Source organism: Triturus cristatus, chromosome 4_1 (genome assembly GCF_964204655.1).
Source record: "Triturus cristatus chromosome 4_1, aTriCri1.1, whole genome shotgun sequence".
In the NCBI taxonomy this organism is placed as follows: domain Eukaryota; kingdom Metazoa; phylum Chordata; class Amphibia; order Caudata; family Salamandridae; genus Triturus; species Triturus cristatus.
Genome location: NC_140585.1, coordinates 1018587461 through 1018605056, shown reverse-complemented (window position 1 = coordinate 1018605056; position 17596 = coordinate 1018587461). Strand labels below are relative to the sequence as shown.

Sequence of the window (17596 nt, the reverse complement as noted above, 5' to 3'; positions counted from 1 at the left end):
GCCTGCGCCACTCTGCAGTAAGATAATAAACACGCTCTCTGCTAGTATACACATTGCCTTGTCAGCCATGGGCAGCGTGACAGGTTTAGCCCATAGCCTATGTGTGAGTTTCCCATTGCTGCTCAATGTGCCCCACAGCCCAACAGCTCCAATGCAAAATAGGGATTTTTCTGCCTCTCTGCTCTATTTTATTTAATACGTTGGAGATCATTTTTGTCAAGCTGCTATAAGGGTTACATAAAACAATAAACTGCTAACCAGAGAAAAGAATATATAACATAAGAATGTTATCTTCTGTAACATTCTCGTTTCTGATACTACCATTGCTCTGCCCATATCCTGTGGACCCTGCGACTCTCGTTTAAGAACAATGGACATGGTCTGACTTTTGGCATTTAAGCTTACAACAGCTTACATTTCTGCTCCATCCCCACAAACATTCTCGGAATAGTTGACATTTAACGCAGAGGTCTTAAGCCACTATTGAGTTTCATGCTAAAATATAATGTCTGCTTAATTAATCACAGTTACATGATAGTTTACAAAAGTGGTATTTAATTTCAATGCATGTCAAGTTGATACGGTTATATATTGTTATGTAATTTTTTATCCCATAGAGACTTCTAGTCGCAGATTCTTTACCTTAGAATAAGCCCCTCGTGTCAGACTGGATTTGGAAATGTTTTCGTGAGCAGTACCCACGTGGCCGTAAGCAGTTTATTGCAGCTCTGCGTGGAGTAGTCTGAGCCTGAAGTGACGTGTGCAGTGCCAATATAGGCGCCACCCCAGCGCACAGATGTCAGTTCTTTTATTTCTATGCTAGTCAGTGCAGCTCTGAAAAAGAGCTACCCCCATTCTTTTTTGATTGACCTTTTTTCAAACTCTTTGTCAAGATTATTTTTCAACTTTGTGTTCTGGTGCATCGAGGATGTCAGCTAGGAAAGCTGGTTTGACGCCGTATGGCGCCTGTCACCGACAGATGTTGGTGATGAATCCACATTTGTTGGGCGTCTGGTGTTTGGAGTGCAAGTATGACGCCAAGACTTGCGTCGATTCCCATGCTATGCACACCAGGGCTTTGCGGGGGCGGTCCTTCAAGCTCCTTGACGTCGCAACGCTCAAGATCTTAGTCAACAGCAAGGTCCCGGAATTGGTCGCGGAGCCACTCCAAGAGCGTGTTGTCACAGCCGAGGTCATCGAGGAAGTAGGGTAAGTCTCACAGGCACAAACACAGTAAGAAGTTGAAGAGCTCTTCGACTTTGCCAAGTCCTTCGAAGTCATGTGATGAGATGAGGAAGCATCAACACTCGAGGCTTAGCTCTATGGTGGAGCTTGCGCCTGGGCCATCTCCGTGCCTCCTATACCTTTCAGGAGTAGGAGCGACCCCCACCCTGTTACATTAATTTTATGAAGCCATGCACCTTATATTTGGGTGGCCTGTCCCTGCTGGAGAGCCTTTGAGTCCCGCAGGCTTGGAATGGGCCCCTACTGGTCCTCTGCCAGTGCGTTTACTCCCCGGTGTGAGTCGTGCTTCTTGGATACACAGTTGGATCTTGAGCCGCTCCAGTGCAGACACCTCCTATGGCACCATACCCATCATCATCCCTGACTTTTACACGGAGCCAGATTGGCATCGTCCGACCCCGGCTCCCGTATCGATGGGGGGCAGACTACCCATGATGGAGCCAGTTCCTTATTCCTATGGAAGATGAATGGGAGTGATCTGCGGACCCTTATGGATGCGGGCTAGAAGATCCTGAGGACAACTGGTATGACGATCTGGTGGATGCCAGTGGACTGGACACCTCCCAAGACACTGACCGCTATGGAGGTGGGTGCCTAATTTGCAATGGTGGTCCTTACGCTACACTCGGGGGCAGTCAAGACGAACGTCTTGATGGTGGTGCGTCAGTCGGGAGTTACCCCCTATGAACTGTTTCTCCCATTCAGTAAAGCCCTTACTGATGTCCTACTGGGGCCTGGTCCAAGCCCTGCACAGGGGCTCCTGCGCATAGGACAGTTACCCACCACCATGCCGCCACCCCAGGTACCCCAGTTTCCTCACCCAGCACCCTTCCCTGGAGAGCTTGGTAGTCCAGGCCTCCACCTCCAAAGTTAACCCCGGAGCATTCCCTACAACTCCACCGGACTGGGAATCCAAAAGGCAGGATAACTTCAGGAAGAGGATGTTCTTTTCCACTAGCCTGGCACTGCTGTCAGTGAACATCGCATGCCTCTGGGGCTGATACTCCCATACCATCTGGGACTCGGTTGAACAAGTGCTGCCCATGGTCTCGTAGGAGGCCCGAACCATACTCTCTGAAGCAATTGCTGATGAGTGGGACGCAGCCAAGTTCACCATATGATGTGGGCTGGATACGACCGACTCGCTAAGTAGAGCTATTTCATCGTCAGTGGCCCTTAGGCGCAATGCTTGGCTGAAAACCTCTGGCTTTTCGGAGAATGTCCAAGCCTCTCTCATGTACATGCCCTTTGATGGCTCTTGGTTGTTTGGTGAGAAGGCAGACTCTGCGCTTGAGTGCTTTAAAGACAGCAGAGCTACCGCCTGGTCCTTTGGCCTTTCCATGGCCCCACACCAACCCCAATCTGCCTTCCGACCCTTCTGTAGCCATAGGAGGGGTTTCCAACCACATCTTAACATACCCAGCCACCCCAGCCAGCAAATCTCACAATATATTTGTGTCTGAGAACACGGCTCCCAAAGACCACGTGGGAAAGGCAGCCAGAGGTCGAGCCCGTCCACCACACCATGGCAGCTGCAGTCTCCAAACCCTTTTATTGTGCCCTCTGACCATTGTGGACATCCAGTGAAGGGCAGAACACACCATCACCTGCACCACTGGAGACCAATAACATCCAAGCATTGGGTTATGCAGTTAGTAGCCAAAGGGGCTACTGCCTCTTCTTTGTGACCACCTCTCCAGCCATGCCACCTACTTGCAACAAGCTGACAGAGGACAGTGTCTACATTGGTTTTATCATAAAGGTCAGGCTTTCTATAAAATATACTCTATCTTAGCAATTAATAGCTCAACTCCTATAGCGGGCCTTATTTCCTCCGTAAGAATTAAAGATTCATCTACAATCATTCAAAATTGGACTAAGGCCGGGTTCCGGAAACTTTCGGAACGATAGATGGTTGAATAGAGATGAAATGTCTTGTTTAATTCCCCGTAATTTTCTTCTCCTGGGGTCTTATAAGGTTCTTAGGAAGTTTTTTAGTAATCTGGACTTGGTCAAGATTATTAATCAGAAGAGTCTAGTTCATGACTTAGTAGAAGATACGGTTTTTAAAAAAACGAGGGGAATGGAAAAAACGTCTAGCCTCAATCAAGGGGATAGATTTAGAGGCTAAGGCTATAACTTAATGGGAAAAATATGAGGAGTTGGAAATCACTACAAATATTTGGTCTACAATTAATAAATTAAATTTCAGCACGTTCAGAGGGGCGAATTGGCGAAGGATGTTATTTTTTAGTAAGTGGCTTCTGTATAGAACCCCGAGCTTTATAGCAAAAGCCTACCCAAATCAATCGGGGCAGTGTTTTCGGTGCCATAATCACCCTTCTGCCAATTGGACGCATATAATATTACAATGCCCTCTGATTCAGAAAATATGGATCGACATTTTTGATTATTTAACATCAGTAGGTATATTAATGAGTGGGCCCAATGCTCTGTTGATAGTGATTGGTTATGATCCAGCCCTCAGCCTACCTGACAAAATGATTAAACTCCTCTATATCGGAATGGCTGTTGCCAGATCACTTCTACTTCAAGGATGCCGATCGGATTTAATACCATCAAAATATGAATTGGTCTGGAAAATGGCGCAGGTTAAAAGAAGTGAAAGTGTGTATGCCTCACGAACGGGTGGGCTGAAAAAGTTTGATAAGATCTGGGCTGAGTTTTTTAATGGTGATGCTTAATTCGTCAGAATTGGTATAGGAATCTAGTATTGGTGGTATCCTGACGTTTGTGATATTTAGGAAAAAGGTTGTAGCACTATGTTTCGCTTAGACTAGTTTTTGGGATCTAAGTAGACTATACAGGATCAAGTTACACTTTTGATATGTGTTTTTACGAGGTTCATATTTTAGGAGTCTAAGATCTGAGAATATGTATAAAGTTGATGGGAACATGGGGCAATGGACGATGTTTTAAGAAAATAGGTGTTTTATCTCGTCGGTCTTAAAATGTAGTTTTTGACTGGTCGGCTTGTTGAACTTTTGATTAAGTATTTGTAAGTTAAATTATAATTCCTGCTAATCTGATGATATTGATGAATTGATGTCTGAATATCAAGATGCTAATTTAAGTAATATATGGATTTCAATAAAACATTTTTCTTAAAAAGCTGACAGAGGACCGCCTCTTCTCACTTCATCAGAAGGTGTTAGCTCTCTTGGCCAAGGGAGCTCTAGAAAAGCTGCCTGTATCAGAAGTAGGCCATGGTTGCTGTTCCTGCTACTTTCTGGTGCCCAAGAAGGACAGAGAACTTAGTCCTATTTTAGATCTACACCTTCTCAATCTCTTACTGAAAAAAGAGAAGTTCCAAAAAGCTCATTCTCACTCAAGTCCTGTCTGCTCTGGTCCCTGGAGACAGGTTGGCATCGCTGGTCTTACAGGACTCTTATTTTCACATCCCCATCGTGCTTCTCACCGCTGCCACCAATGTGAGAAAATGGGGTGTATTATATGGTGTAGTAGTGCAACCTCACCATGCAGTACACTTACTAACCCTTTAGGACTCTTGGTTACCTCAACTCAATCCTGGGTGACTGTGGTACTGAGCAGCAAGGATTACTCAGAGGAATAAATGTAAAGCATTTAAGCAGCACCAAAACAATTGAAGAAATTGACACAACACCGAAGAAATCTGACACTAATTTATAAAAAATATGTTGCATTTCTAAAACAGTTTAGATTTTAGAATGAAAAAGATCCACCAGAGGACTCCAGAGATGTAGATTTTACAAGCAATAATAAATCAATTTCACTCAATCACAGGAATCAATTAATTGGACACTTAGAAACTTGTTCAGAGAAAACGTAGGTAAGTGTCAATGTGGTCAGTTGGAAGTACTGTGGGAAACCAACTCCGGCAGGGAGCTTGTGAGGGGGACCGGCAAGGTTCTTAAGAACAGTTACCTTCACAGGAGAATCAGTCCTTTAGCAGTTCCATGCACTTTATCAGCATTGCAACGGATTCCTCTGAAGTGGTCCTGATTCAAGGGATGAAGGATGCTGAAGATGCTCTAAGGATGCTGTGGATGCGACGCGGTCCATGGGGATCTTCCTGCAGGGATTTCTCAGTCCATGAAGATGGTGAGGGGGTCCAGGTTGCAGGGTCGAAGTCCCATGAAGCCCTCTATGGTCTGGCCGAAGTCCAATCGCCACTGGACTAGCAGTCGGCCATTGTTGTGGTCACAGTCAACCCTTTCTGGCTTGATAACTTTCATTGTGAGGGTCCCAGCAACTATCTGCCAGCACTCCTGGGCTCAGCAAACTGGGGAGCGATTCTGTGTCTCGGGTCTTGGTCCTTGGTGCTGCACTGCGGCGATGGTAGCAACTTGAAGACTTTGGGCTATCAACTTGCCCCAGCAGGCTTCTTTAACTGTTGTATGCCTGTGCTGTGACTAGGAGGCCAGTCAGCTAGCCTTTGGAATTCTCTTGGCTGACTAGGCTCTGGAGATGACTTCTCCTTGAGCAGGACCCGGTATGCCCAGTCCCTCTCTTTGCTAGCCACCAGGTGTAGCAGGTGCAGTCCTACTTTGTGCAGTCCTTCTTTGGTCCTTCCTCTGCGTTGGTTGAGATCTGAGGTGTGGGTACCAGGGATGCCCTCTCTTGCTCAGAAAGTGCCCTCAGGGCAGGATGCTGTTTGTAGCTAATGGACTATCGGGTTTCCTCACACCTGTTGACCACTTCCTGTGGAGTGTGGCACCTGGCTATGCCAGAATGCACCACTCTGCCCACTCCCTTGATGGTGAGAACCCCTCTCCTTGTCTGCAGACCTCACTAGCCCACCCTGGGGGTGTTGCTACCTGAGGGCTACACCCCCCAGTGGAAAACAGTTTGCTCCCCGTGCTAGCCTGTCTAACAATGGGTCTCCCCTTTCCCTTGGTGTCCCACATCTGCTTTTCAAAGGCTGCTTCACTTTGCTTTTGAAGCCTGCTTTTTGATGCCAACACCTAAGTGGCTTCCTGCAGGAGGGAGGGGACACCCCAAACATGCAATCTCTCTTTGTTCTCCTTCCTGAGAGTCGTTGTTAGCACGTCTCTTCAGGAGGGCAGAAAACTGTCTTGTCGAGCAGGCTCTATGTGTGCCAAGGAAGGCACAGGAGTTTTAAAGGCACAAAGTGGCAGCTTTGCTACTGATGCACATTGCAACAAGTTACATTAATTTTGACTTGAGGTACAAGTTGGGATTAATGTAACAAGTAATTTGATACCTTGGAGTGCCTACTTTGGTCGCACCATCCAGTAAATCCGCACTCGCCAGTTGGGCGACCAAGTCTTTCCACAGAAAAATTGTAGTTTTGTTTGTTTTACTACCAAGACATGTAAAGCACATGTTCTGCCTGTGTCATATGTTGCACCCTGCCTTTAGGGCTTTGTAGGCCTACCAGCTTGCACACATGTCCAGGGGAAGTGGTGACTTTGCCATTGCTTTCAATGGCAAAGTCGGGCTAGCAGTGCACAACTGCTCTACCAGTCTGCAGTGGTGGACTGGGGGACTTTTGTTTTACTTGGGGGACCTCCAAGGTGGCACAATCATTGCTGCGAGCACTGGGATAGCCCTCTAACTTACATGCCCTCTGTAGCAGTGTACCATTTACTGGGACTTACAGGTAAGTTAGCCATTTCCAATTGGGTACAGCCAATTCAACATACATTTTTGGGTCAGGGCACTGGCACTGAGGTCTGGTTATCAGGCCACAGTGTACTCAGTCGAAACACCAGCAGCATCAGTTGAAAAACTTTGGGGTGACCATACAAAAAGAGGCATTTCCTTAAACTACCCAGGGGCATCACTTACAGTTCATGGTAGGCCAAGAGCACTTTCAGTTTGCTGTGCTCCACTTTAGTCTTACCAGCGCCCCTCGGGTGTTTGCAAAAGGGATAGCAGTGGTTGCAGCTCATCTGCGGAGGCCAGGGATTCCAGTCTTTCCCTACCTCGACAATTGGCTGTTAAAGGCAGGCTTGCCCCAGGCAGTTGTCTCCCACCTTCAGACTACGGTGATCCTTCTGCACTCTCTGGGATTCACTATCAGTGTGCCTGCCGAAGTCACACCTGACTTCTTAGTGATCCTTCTGCACTCTCTGGGATTCACTATCAGTATGCCTGCCGAAGTCACACCTGACTTCTTCTCACACACTCCTTTTCATTGGAGCTGTTCTGCACACGGTGCAGTTTCGGGCCGGGCCTATTCTTCAGAGCAGGAAGTCCAGGATATTCATGCCATGACATTGATGATTCAGCCTCTATCCTGGATTTTGGTGAGACTGACTCTGAGGCTGTTGGGCCTCATGGCCTCCTGTATCCTTCTTGTGACTCATGCCCGCTGGCATAGGAGGGCTCTGCTGTGAGACCTGAAGTTCCAATGGGCACAGCAACAGGGGTTCTCACCGACATGTTCCACTTCTTAGAGGGAACTGAAAAGGGCCTGCAGTGCTGGCTAACAAACCGTGATTGGGTCAGTTGCAGACCCCTTGTCCCTTCCCACCCAGAGCTGACTGTGGTGACAGATGCATCACTTCTGGGTTGGGGAGGCCACCTGGGAGAGATAGAAATCAGAGGACTCTTGTCTCCGGCAGAATCTGAACTCCACATCAACCTGTTAGAGCTCTGGGCGATCTGGCTGGCATTGGCCTTTCTTCCTTCAGTCAGGGAGGGCTGGCTCAGGGGATCATGGACAACACCATCGCAATGTGGTATTGCAACATGCAGGGCGGGGTGGGCTTGTGGACCATTTGTCAAGAGGCTCTGTGTCTCTGGACATGGCTGGAACTGCAGGGCATATCCCTTGTGGTTCAACACCTGGCGGGCTCTCTGAATTCGAGGGCTTTCAAACTCATCATTTGTGGAAGAGACTCAATCTAGCCGCAGAGTCCTTACTGACCTACACATTCGCCCTGCTCTGCGAATGGATTCAGAGTGAACGGCTGTTTCCCTTTCAAGGGGCCTAGTTTCACCCACCTATGGTCAGTGTTCTTCGTGGCTCCACGCTTCTGGCATGGAAAGTCGTGAAAAGAAACTGACTTCAGCACACTAGGGTGGCGCCGATATAGACACCACTCACATCACTTCCTATGCGGATGATGCAGAAGGCACCAAGTGCGGCCGAATGACTCCACCTACAGGGGTATTGATCACAAAACAAATTCTGTATCTAGTCAGATGCCTGGGGATTATGCTAAGGTACAGAATCTGCGGCAATATAGAGTCTAAGACATTACAGAAGGTAGGTAACTTGTTCGTTATGTTAGGGTGACAAAGCGTTACTGATTTGCCAAAACAGTCCTGTTTTTTCACCATCTATCCCAGCAAATGTAAGTGAATTTAGCACATCCCAGTTTTCAGAGAAGGTTGACTGAATACAGAGGGAGACACTTTTTAATGTATTTTCCAGTGCAAAATTAGTTAGTAGCTCCTGCAGAAAGCAGTTTAGTTTCCACATATTATACTGTGTAATTTTACATGTATTTGCACTTAGTGCCTTGTTGTCTCAATGGACCAATTCTACAAATTATTTTTGTGGTCGTAATCACCACAAAAATGCTTTCATTATGTACAGAGAACAAATTGTGATTCAGTAACACGTTACTGAATCGCAATTTGGAATTGCACATATATACCAATTTGATATTTGGAAGGGGCAGGTTAAGGGCATCCCTTCCAAATACAGAATCGCAGTGGTGTATATGAATGTTTTGCGAACGAATTACAGTCGCAAAACATTCCTTCTTTACAAACTACTGATAGTTATTGGTAACTGTTGCACTTGGCCCTTTTTGACCAAAGTTCCCTAAACTTTTAGCCATCCCCGAGAACTTTTTTCTGACATGGTGTTGCCAACTTAGATGCTTTGGGCACTTTGCCACTGCTGATCAGTGTCAAAGTGCAAGTGCTCCCTGTTTAAAGTGTAATGGCAATTGGTTGTCCATAGTTGCCATGTTTGTCTTACTAGTAAAGCCCCAAGTAAAGTGCACTTTGTGTGCCAGGGTTAGTAATACAAATGCTACTCGTGGGCCTGCAGCATTAATTGTGCCACCCACATAAGTAGCCCTCAAAAGAGAACTCAGTCCTGCCACTGCAGTACCTGCGCGCAGTTTGCTAACTGCCATGTTGTCCTGACAAGTGCACCCACTTGCCAGGCCTTACCCTTCCCTTTCCATGCACATCAGACACCCCTATGGTAGGCCCAAGGTGCCCCAAGGACAAGGTGCAGTGTATGTGAAAGTAGGACTGACTGTGAAAAACTGACATATTCGTTTTCCCTGTTGCAAGGCCATCTTGCCCATAGGGCAGAATGGGGGAGGCTGTGTAATATGTTTCCAGCCTATCTTCCCATAGGTTTAAGATGGAAAGGTGAAGTTTATTGTGCCCAAACTCACAATTTAATAACACATCTTTTTGTGAAGGTGGTTTTTGAATTGTGTGTTTAGAAACCACGCTTTTAGAAGTGGCTGGGTTTTTTGTTCTAACAATTCTGTGTGTCTCTGCCTGGTTGTGAATTGACTGCCTGGATTTGAATGTTGTAGGATCTGGGAAATGTCCTGACCCAGGGGAGGAGTAGGTGAGACAGCCACGGTTGACCTGCATCTGGAGTGTAGGGGGAAGAGTTGCCCCTGGAGGTGAAGAGGCCTGGGCTGCTGCCATAAAACAATGGCTCCATCTCCTGCTGAGTGATTGAGGATCCAGACCCCCACCATCAAAGGAAGAAGGTGTCACTGGCAGGGAGACACCCAGAACTGGTTAGGACAGGGGTCAGTGCCCCCTGAACACAAAGACTTCAAAGACATTTAGGGGTATAACTATGAGAGCTGAAAGCCCTGGACTTTAGACTCATCAAGACTGAAAAGGATTGAAACTACTTCGCGGTCAAGAGGAACCTCTGCCAAGGAAGAACAGCTGAAGAGACTGAAGAGAAGGACTGACCATGGCTGTGTGTTCTGGGACTGGCCTGCAGTTTGCTGATTTAACTAAGGAGAGGCTAAGGGACTTTGCTGTGTGCTGTGTCCCCCTGCTTGAAAAGACTTTGCTGTGTGGTGTGTCCCGAAGTAACGTGTCTCCGAGGAGAGCTGGCTCCCTGCTGTGGAAACTCAGGAAGTTTCCAAGTGTGTCTCTCAGCGACGCTGTGTGCGTGTGCTTCGTGCAGCCTGAGACCTTCGTGAGGATTGCCCTGTGAAGGTGTGCACCCGGAGTCCAAGTGAGTCTCAGCGACGCTGTGTGCGTGTGCTTCGTGGAGCCTGAGATCTTCCTGAGGATTGCACTGTGATTGTGTGCACCCGGAGTCCAAGTGAGTCTCAGCGACGCTGTGTGCGTGTGCTTTGTGCAGCCTGAGGCCTTCGTGAGGACTGCCCTGTGATCGTGTGCACCCAGAGTCCAAGTGAGTCTCAGCGACGCTGTGTGCATGTGCTGCGTGCAGCCTGAGACCTTTGTGAGGATTGCCCTGTGATCATGTGCACCCGGAGTCCAAGTCAGTCTCAGCGATGCCGTGTGTGTGTGCTTCGCGCAGCCTGAGACCTTCGTGAGGATTGCCCTGTGATCGTATGCACCTGGAGCTCAAGTGAATCTCAGCGACGCTGTGTGCGTCTGCTTCATGCAGCTTGAGACCTTCATGAGAAATTGCCCTGTGACTGTGTGTCCCAGAGCAGTCTTGTTCTCTGCTTCGATCGACAGCGTGACCAGAAGTGCTGCTATCGTCATTGCCATCGACCCGGACTGGCTTCCCCAGAAGAGCTGTGAGAATTCACCGCCGCCGGCCCGAGCCTGCCTTTGCCAGGGAGAGACCTCGAACCATCACCGTCAGGGGTACGAGTCCCACTGCCGAAGATCAACGAAGTGGCACCGGAGGCCCAAACAACGAGGAGAGGAGAGTGAGATCGCACCCTCCCAGGTAACACTCAGTGAGCGTGCATGTGTCGCCGCCTGGGGCAGGGTGCGGCTACGAGAGAAAGGCTCTTGGCCTTTCCCATCTGTGCAGCGCGAGCCTCCGCTCAAGTCCGTATCGCGGCCTGTACTTGGCGAGGAGTGGCAGTACTGGGGTCAGAGTGTGGAGCGGCACTTTGTTTTCCATCATAACAGTGTTGGGGGCATATTTTGGCAGTAGCTGACCGCGAGTCAGTAAGAGTGGAATAGAGACTGCCCAGAGCACCGCGATCGGTGCCGAAGTACATTGTTTTTGCATTACGAACTGCTTGATTGTTGCATTACGGATTGCATTCTTTTTGCATTACGAGCTGCCTGATTGTTGCATTACGAATTGCATTCTTTTTGCATTACGAACTGCCTGATTGTTGCATTACGAATTGCATTATTTTTGCATTTCGAACTGCCTGATTGTTACATTACAAATTGCATTATTTTTGCATTACAAACTGCCTGATTGATGCATTATGAATTGCATTATTTTTACATCACGAGGTGCCTGATTCTTGCATTACGAACTGCATAGCATTGCATTAGGACTGCATTGGATCATCGAGAATTGCTCATTAATACTGCAAGAACCTACAAGTGGTTGCTGGCCTAATAACCAGCGAGGTAAAATATTACACATACGCATATGTTGGATATTTATCGTGTGGTCTCATCGTATATCTATTTTTTATAAACATATAATTGTTTTTTATGAAACTCGTGTGGAGTCCATTTGTGGTGTTATCACTGTGTTACTGAGAGAGTGGTTGCAAATACTTTACACATTTGCCTTGGAGATAAGCCTGACTGCTCGTGCCAAGCAACCGAGGGGGTGAGCAGGGGCTTTCTGAGAAGGTGTCCTTCCTTTCCCTGACTTAGAAGCAAGGGTCCCTATTTGTACTAAGCTACCTACCTCAGCCACCTAGAGACCCCCAGTTCTAACAGTAACCATTCGTAAATAGGAAAACTTTCCCCTTTAAAAGAATGTAAAAAAATATATTTTTAAGAGCAGGTAGTAGTTCCAACAACCACTGCCTACTCCTAAAATATGAAATTTCAAAGTTTGATAATTTTCTATTTACACGCGTCCCTTTTTCCATAAGGAAAACGTGCTGCATTTTAAAAAAGCTTGCTTTATTAAAAAGCAGTCACAGATATGGTGGTCTGCTGACCCAGAAGGCCACCATCCCTAGGTTGGCTGTGATTCCTATTTGGTCATAAACTGTATCTTGCCTCATTAATGTTCATGAAATAGGTCAATTTGTAACCCACTAGGAATCGCTATTTGAAAGATGTACGTTTTCATACAACCTGAATTGAGATTTCCTAAGTGCTATTTGGTAAGAATCGCAATTCAAGATTTTTGTACATCTGGCCCCAAGTTCTGCGTTGGTGAGCTCTCTCAGATCATTCTGTGCCTCTCGGCTGATGCAGACTCATAGTTCTATTTCTATATTTGTAGCTTTTAAGATCTGGTCATCTGTGCTATGTTGTTGGCATTTGTATAGCTCACTTTTTCCACTGACATGGCCTTGTTCAAGTTCAGAGTTTCGTTTGACTTGTGATGAGTGGTAACCCACGTGGCGATTTGTTTTTGGGGGGTTTTGTGGCTATGTCTCATTCATTTAGCTGTGGGTTTATGATGTATCTGTCATATTAGTGTGTTCCCCTGATTTTAATGATTGTTTAAATATCTACTATTGGATGGCCTTCTAGAGTGTCTTTTTTAAAGTTATCAAAGTGCGTAAAAGTGGACTGTTAGCGATTTATCGAAAAACCCTCCTTTTTGATCATGTGGATGAACGCACACACTCTCAGAAGTCCTAGACTGCTGCATCAGATGATATTAAGCAAACTGTCTACAGGCAAAGTATCCAGCGTAGTGGACGTCTCTTTTCTCACACAGGAGCACACCTGCATGTTGTCCAATTGTAATGAAAAGACAGGGAAACATACAGAGTTGTTCCAAGCAGGTGTCCTCGAGATGGACCATTCTTGTCTTACCTCTGTGAGTTCTGATGTGGGGTAAAGTGACAGTTGTAGGCTGATTGACAATCCTAAAGCCGAGCCTCTCTTGGAAAGGATGCAGGTAAAATAAAACCTTTCTATATCCAGAATCTGGAATCCATAAGAAGACAAGGTCAGTTTTCTCCTCAATGTTCCATGTGAGAACCTGGGCATATGCTACTCATGCTTTCTTAGAAGAATTGTGATAACAAATATAAAGAAAGGATACCTACTACTGCCTGTGTGTTGGCCGCGTTCTTGCAAACAGACGGAAGGGTTGGTAGTGAATGTTTTTGCAGAACTTCTTCCATTGCTAAATTGTGGGGCCATGGAGCATGCTTTCGGCAGAATCTGTTTGAAGAAACAATTCTCTTTGCACATTGATGACATACATGTCAGTGTTGCTAAATATACGTTCAGTGACAAAAGCTAGGAGAAAGGGGCTAATGTGTGCCTAGAATAGACCTTGGCTTTGGGGTGATAGGAAAGGGCTACATTTGTACTCAACTGTGTGATTAAGTTAGCAAACATCTCATTGTCAAAAAGGGAGGGTGAATAAAGTTACTGCTCTAGGGACACTTAGAGAGTGGCTTATTTTTATAGTGTTTAAAGCCAAAAGTGCATCAGAGGACTCACTGGAATGATGTACTAATTGAACATTCTTTTAAACTTGTTAGATCCATTTAGCCAGTGGTCTCCAAACGAGGTTCACGAGTTTCAGAGCACTGTGACATTTTCAGGATCACACTGTGTATGTAAATGGATTGAATATATAGAGCCAACCCCTGAGACACAATAGGCTTTGCTGAATATTTGTTTTTTTAATTTTGGGGAACTGAAACCATACATTTGTGGCCAATGAAATAAACATCAATGCTTTTAAGTAGTTTAGAGTAGATACGTATTCACTCTTGAATGTAATTCTAACTCGATGTACTTACAAATGTAACTTTTGAATAATGGGTGAGGCCAGAGACCAGTTATTGACTCCGGTGAGAATTCTGGTCGCTTTACTTTTTATTTTCCACATTCAGACGTTTTTAGGTTTTGAGAGTCGATTGTACTATGAATTGCTGTGATTTACCTGTGCATCACTAATCTCTTTGGCTCTTGTAGCCAGCTGCTGGTCTGCCAGATAAGGATGAAGTTAGCAAGCAGGTCTGGTGCAGTTACTTTCTTGTGATATTGTAGTGAGTCTCCCTAATGCATGTGAAGCCCCTTTTTTCCGGTGAGTATTTTACTCCAAACGATTCTGGCTGCCATACTCTACATACATATCACTTCCAATCTGGGTTGGTCAGACTGAGGCAGTTTGTCAACATCATGTATCCAGCCAAGTCTGATCTTGTCCTACTTTTAAAATACCTTATTCCCCGTTCAATGCCCATGCAGTTAGCAGATTACATATCCCGACTGGTGTCCCTATGAAACAATCCTCCCTAATGAAACATATCACACTGCAAAGATCTAAAATGTGAATAATGTCGAATATTCTGCTCATTGACCGAATACTAAGTCCAACTTTTCCTTCCATTTCAGTGACTATTTCAACCAGTACCTTTTTTGATGGTCTCTTGGTGACTGGACTCTACACCTCTACCAGTGTTCAGGCCTCGCAAAGCATTGGTGGTTCGAATGCTTTTGGTTTTGGTAAGTACAGCATTATTGCCAGAACTCAATGTACATTTTCAAGATACTGAGAGCAAACATCTAATTGCCTTTAGATAGGACTCCAAGCTGTTGAAGTTGGTGACTGATCGGCATGTTTGGATTTTTGCAATGCTGCCTAAATACTCCGTATTATTGAAACCTCGATTATGTATTACTGGTTCAGCAAGCAGAGGCCTGCAACATAAAGTGGCAGGAAAATAGCGATTGCACACCTATGTAGCAAATTCATAAAAAAGCGTGAGAAAATGTTTCGCAAGCAGTGCACTTGTGCCACCAGTCCATCCCTTTAGAACTTCATCTTTAAAGATTGTAAATATTAATGTATGGGTGCCTAAAATGGGTGCTTACTTTACACACATGAGGCTTTAATGGACTAAAAAAGCCTCGTGTGTGTGAATATTTTTTTTAAGTGGGAGAGGAAATGTCCCTTCCTTTGCTAGTGCCTGCACATGTTTGCAACTGTTGATGCCACATAAAAATTCCAGACGCTGGATACTCTGAATTTCATATTATTCCGCATTACAGATTATGCAGACTGAGAATGCAGACTACAATTTGCATTGGGTTTTCTCCTTTCACTTTTTTTTTAATATGCAATCCTTTTGTCTCTCCCGAATCTGCCACTGACATTATATATGGATGGCGCAATTTCCTTTCTGGAATTCTCTGAAATTCGTGATGCACCATCTTCAATTCCCTTAGAACTCATATGTACAAAAACCTCAGTATCGGTGCTGAACAAACATATGATAATTGTACGTTGGTAATTGAATTGAATAGACACTTATATTCTCAATATCTTGTTTAGCATGACATTATTCTGTGCCTTGGGCATACTGAATGTTTTCTCATACCTGGTTGTGAATCGACAATTTACGTATGATGACTAATGGTATTGACTCGCATTTCTTTCACTAACTTTGTACTTTTAATTCGGACCTGAACCCTAAATGCATTTTGTATCGATCACTTGTCCTGCGGGTTGGAATTTTTCTACCTTCGATTCAATGATTACCTATTTCCTCTCTGTGTCCTTTAAACTTGGCCAATTAAACATTTTGCCTAATTTTTTTTTCATTTTTTGCTTTTCTTTTGGGCCTTTTTACACTATTACTTCTTTTCTCGCTCTCCACTTCTTGTCTTTTTCCTTTCCTCTTTTTCACTATTCACAATGTACATCATCTTATTTTAAGCCGTGAGAAAGCCCCAGGCCTGCGCCCTGAAACGGGCAAAACACATGTTGCTTGTTCTTTGTTTGCATTATTTGAACAGTATTAAATAGAATCAAAAACATTAAAACTTGTGATCAATTCTGATTTTTTTCAACCCATTGGGGAATGCAATCAAATTGGAAGATTCAATTTCCCCCTCTGTCCTCTACCGAAGTCAAGCCTTTTGTTTCAGTGGGTTAGGGGGTCTTCCCATTTTTGGACATCTGGAGAGAGATACCTCCAGTAAATTTTGACCGACCTTTTTTTGACATTTTGTAAAATCTTTTTTTGAGACCTTGTTTTGAGACCTTGTCTTCAAGTTTGCTAGGGATGTCCCCCAAGAAACCAACGGGTTTAAGTCCTGTGTCTTCTGTCACAGACAAATGTCTTTCACAGACCCCCATATGGTCTGTTCTTGATGTTTAGTGCTGGACCACAACTCCATGACTTGTGAGGACTGCAGCGGCATGAATCCCAAGTTGTGGAGGGTGTATTTCTTGAAGCTCCTTATCGCTTGACACCAGTCGCCTCCAAGATGCTGTGTGTCCCAGTCGCACTGTCCCAGGCCTGCTCACAGAATCATTCCAGGTGATTGTCTGAAGAAAGTTGAATTGCTCTTCGACTTCACTGCACCGGTCCATGTCATTGAAAAAGACACTGAACAATGTCACTGTTGGCTCTGCTCTCTCACAGAGCCTGCCTCTGAGTCCGCTGCAAACCTGCCAAAAATTCCTGGAGCAATCTCAACCCAACCCTGCAAGTTTTATGAGGCCATGCACCTCATGTTTGGACTGGCCACCCCCTCTAGAGCACCTTCGGGGCCCATGTGTTCAGTGTAGATTTCTTCCGGCAGGTCTGCCCCTGGCACCCATCGGACCCTTGGATCCTGTGTTGGATCCACCCACGAGCCTGCGACCTTCCCCGGAGCCTGTTCCAGCAATATCGTCCCAGGTGCTGCCGACGCGACATAGTGGTGCCAACCCCATCATCATACCGACTCCAATACGTATCCCATATCAGGGTCACCCGAAGCAGATTCTCGTGCCGGCTGGAACCAGGTCACCTGAATCAGAGTCAGTGCCTTCCTTTTTGGACTGGCCTGGTGAGGAGTACGATTGGGGGATCTGAGGATCCCTATGGCTACAACCCCCTTGAAGAGGCCGACAACAACTGGTATGAGGAACTGGAGGAAGCCAGTGGTCTGGACACCTCACCACAAGACGACCTGGTCTCTCCTCCTGGTGTAGCTACGGAGGAAGAGCCTCATTTGCTATGGTGGTGCGCAAGGAGGCAGAGGTCATGGCAGTCAAAGCAAATGTTTTGACAGAAGTGCTTCAGCTGGAGTCACTCCCTCAGAACTCCATGGATGTGCTGCTTGGGACCTGGGCCAAGCCCTGCATAGGGCTGCTTGTGCACAGGACCATTGCCCACCGCCATTGCCCCGCTCCGGTGGACTCAGCTTTCCTCATCTAGTAACCCACCCTGGAGAGCCTGGTTGGCCAGGCCTTACCCTGCTAGGCTAAACTTGGTGCTATCCCTAC

At 46.0% G+C, this 17596-nt stretch overlaps 1 protein-coding gene across 1 annotated transcript in view; it reads left to right on the top strand.

The window, feature by feature from the left end:
• The window catches only part of RELN (reelin), a 1440257-nt gene that overhangs the window by 102682 nt on the left and 1319979 nt on the right, over positions 1 to 17596 (top strand). The window contains exon 2 of the mRNA XM_085653954.1: positions 14713 to 14823. Within this exon, the coding sequence (XP_085510080.1) occupies positions 14713 to 14823 (111 nt within the window). The remainder of the gene's footprint in view (positions 1 to 14712; positions 14824 to 17596) is intronic.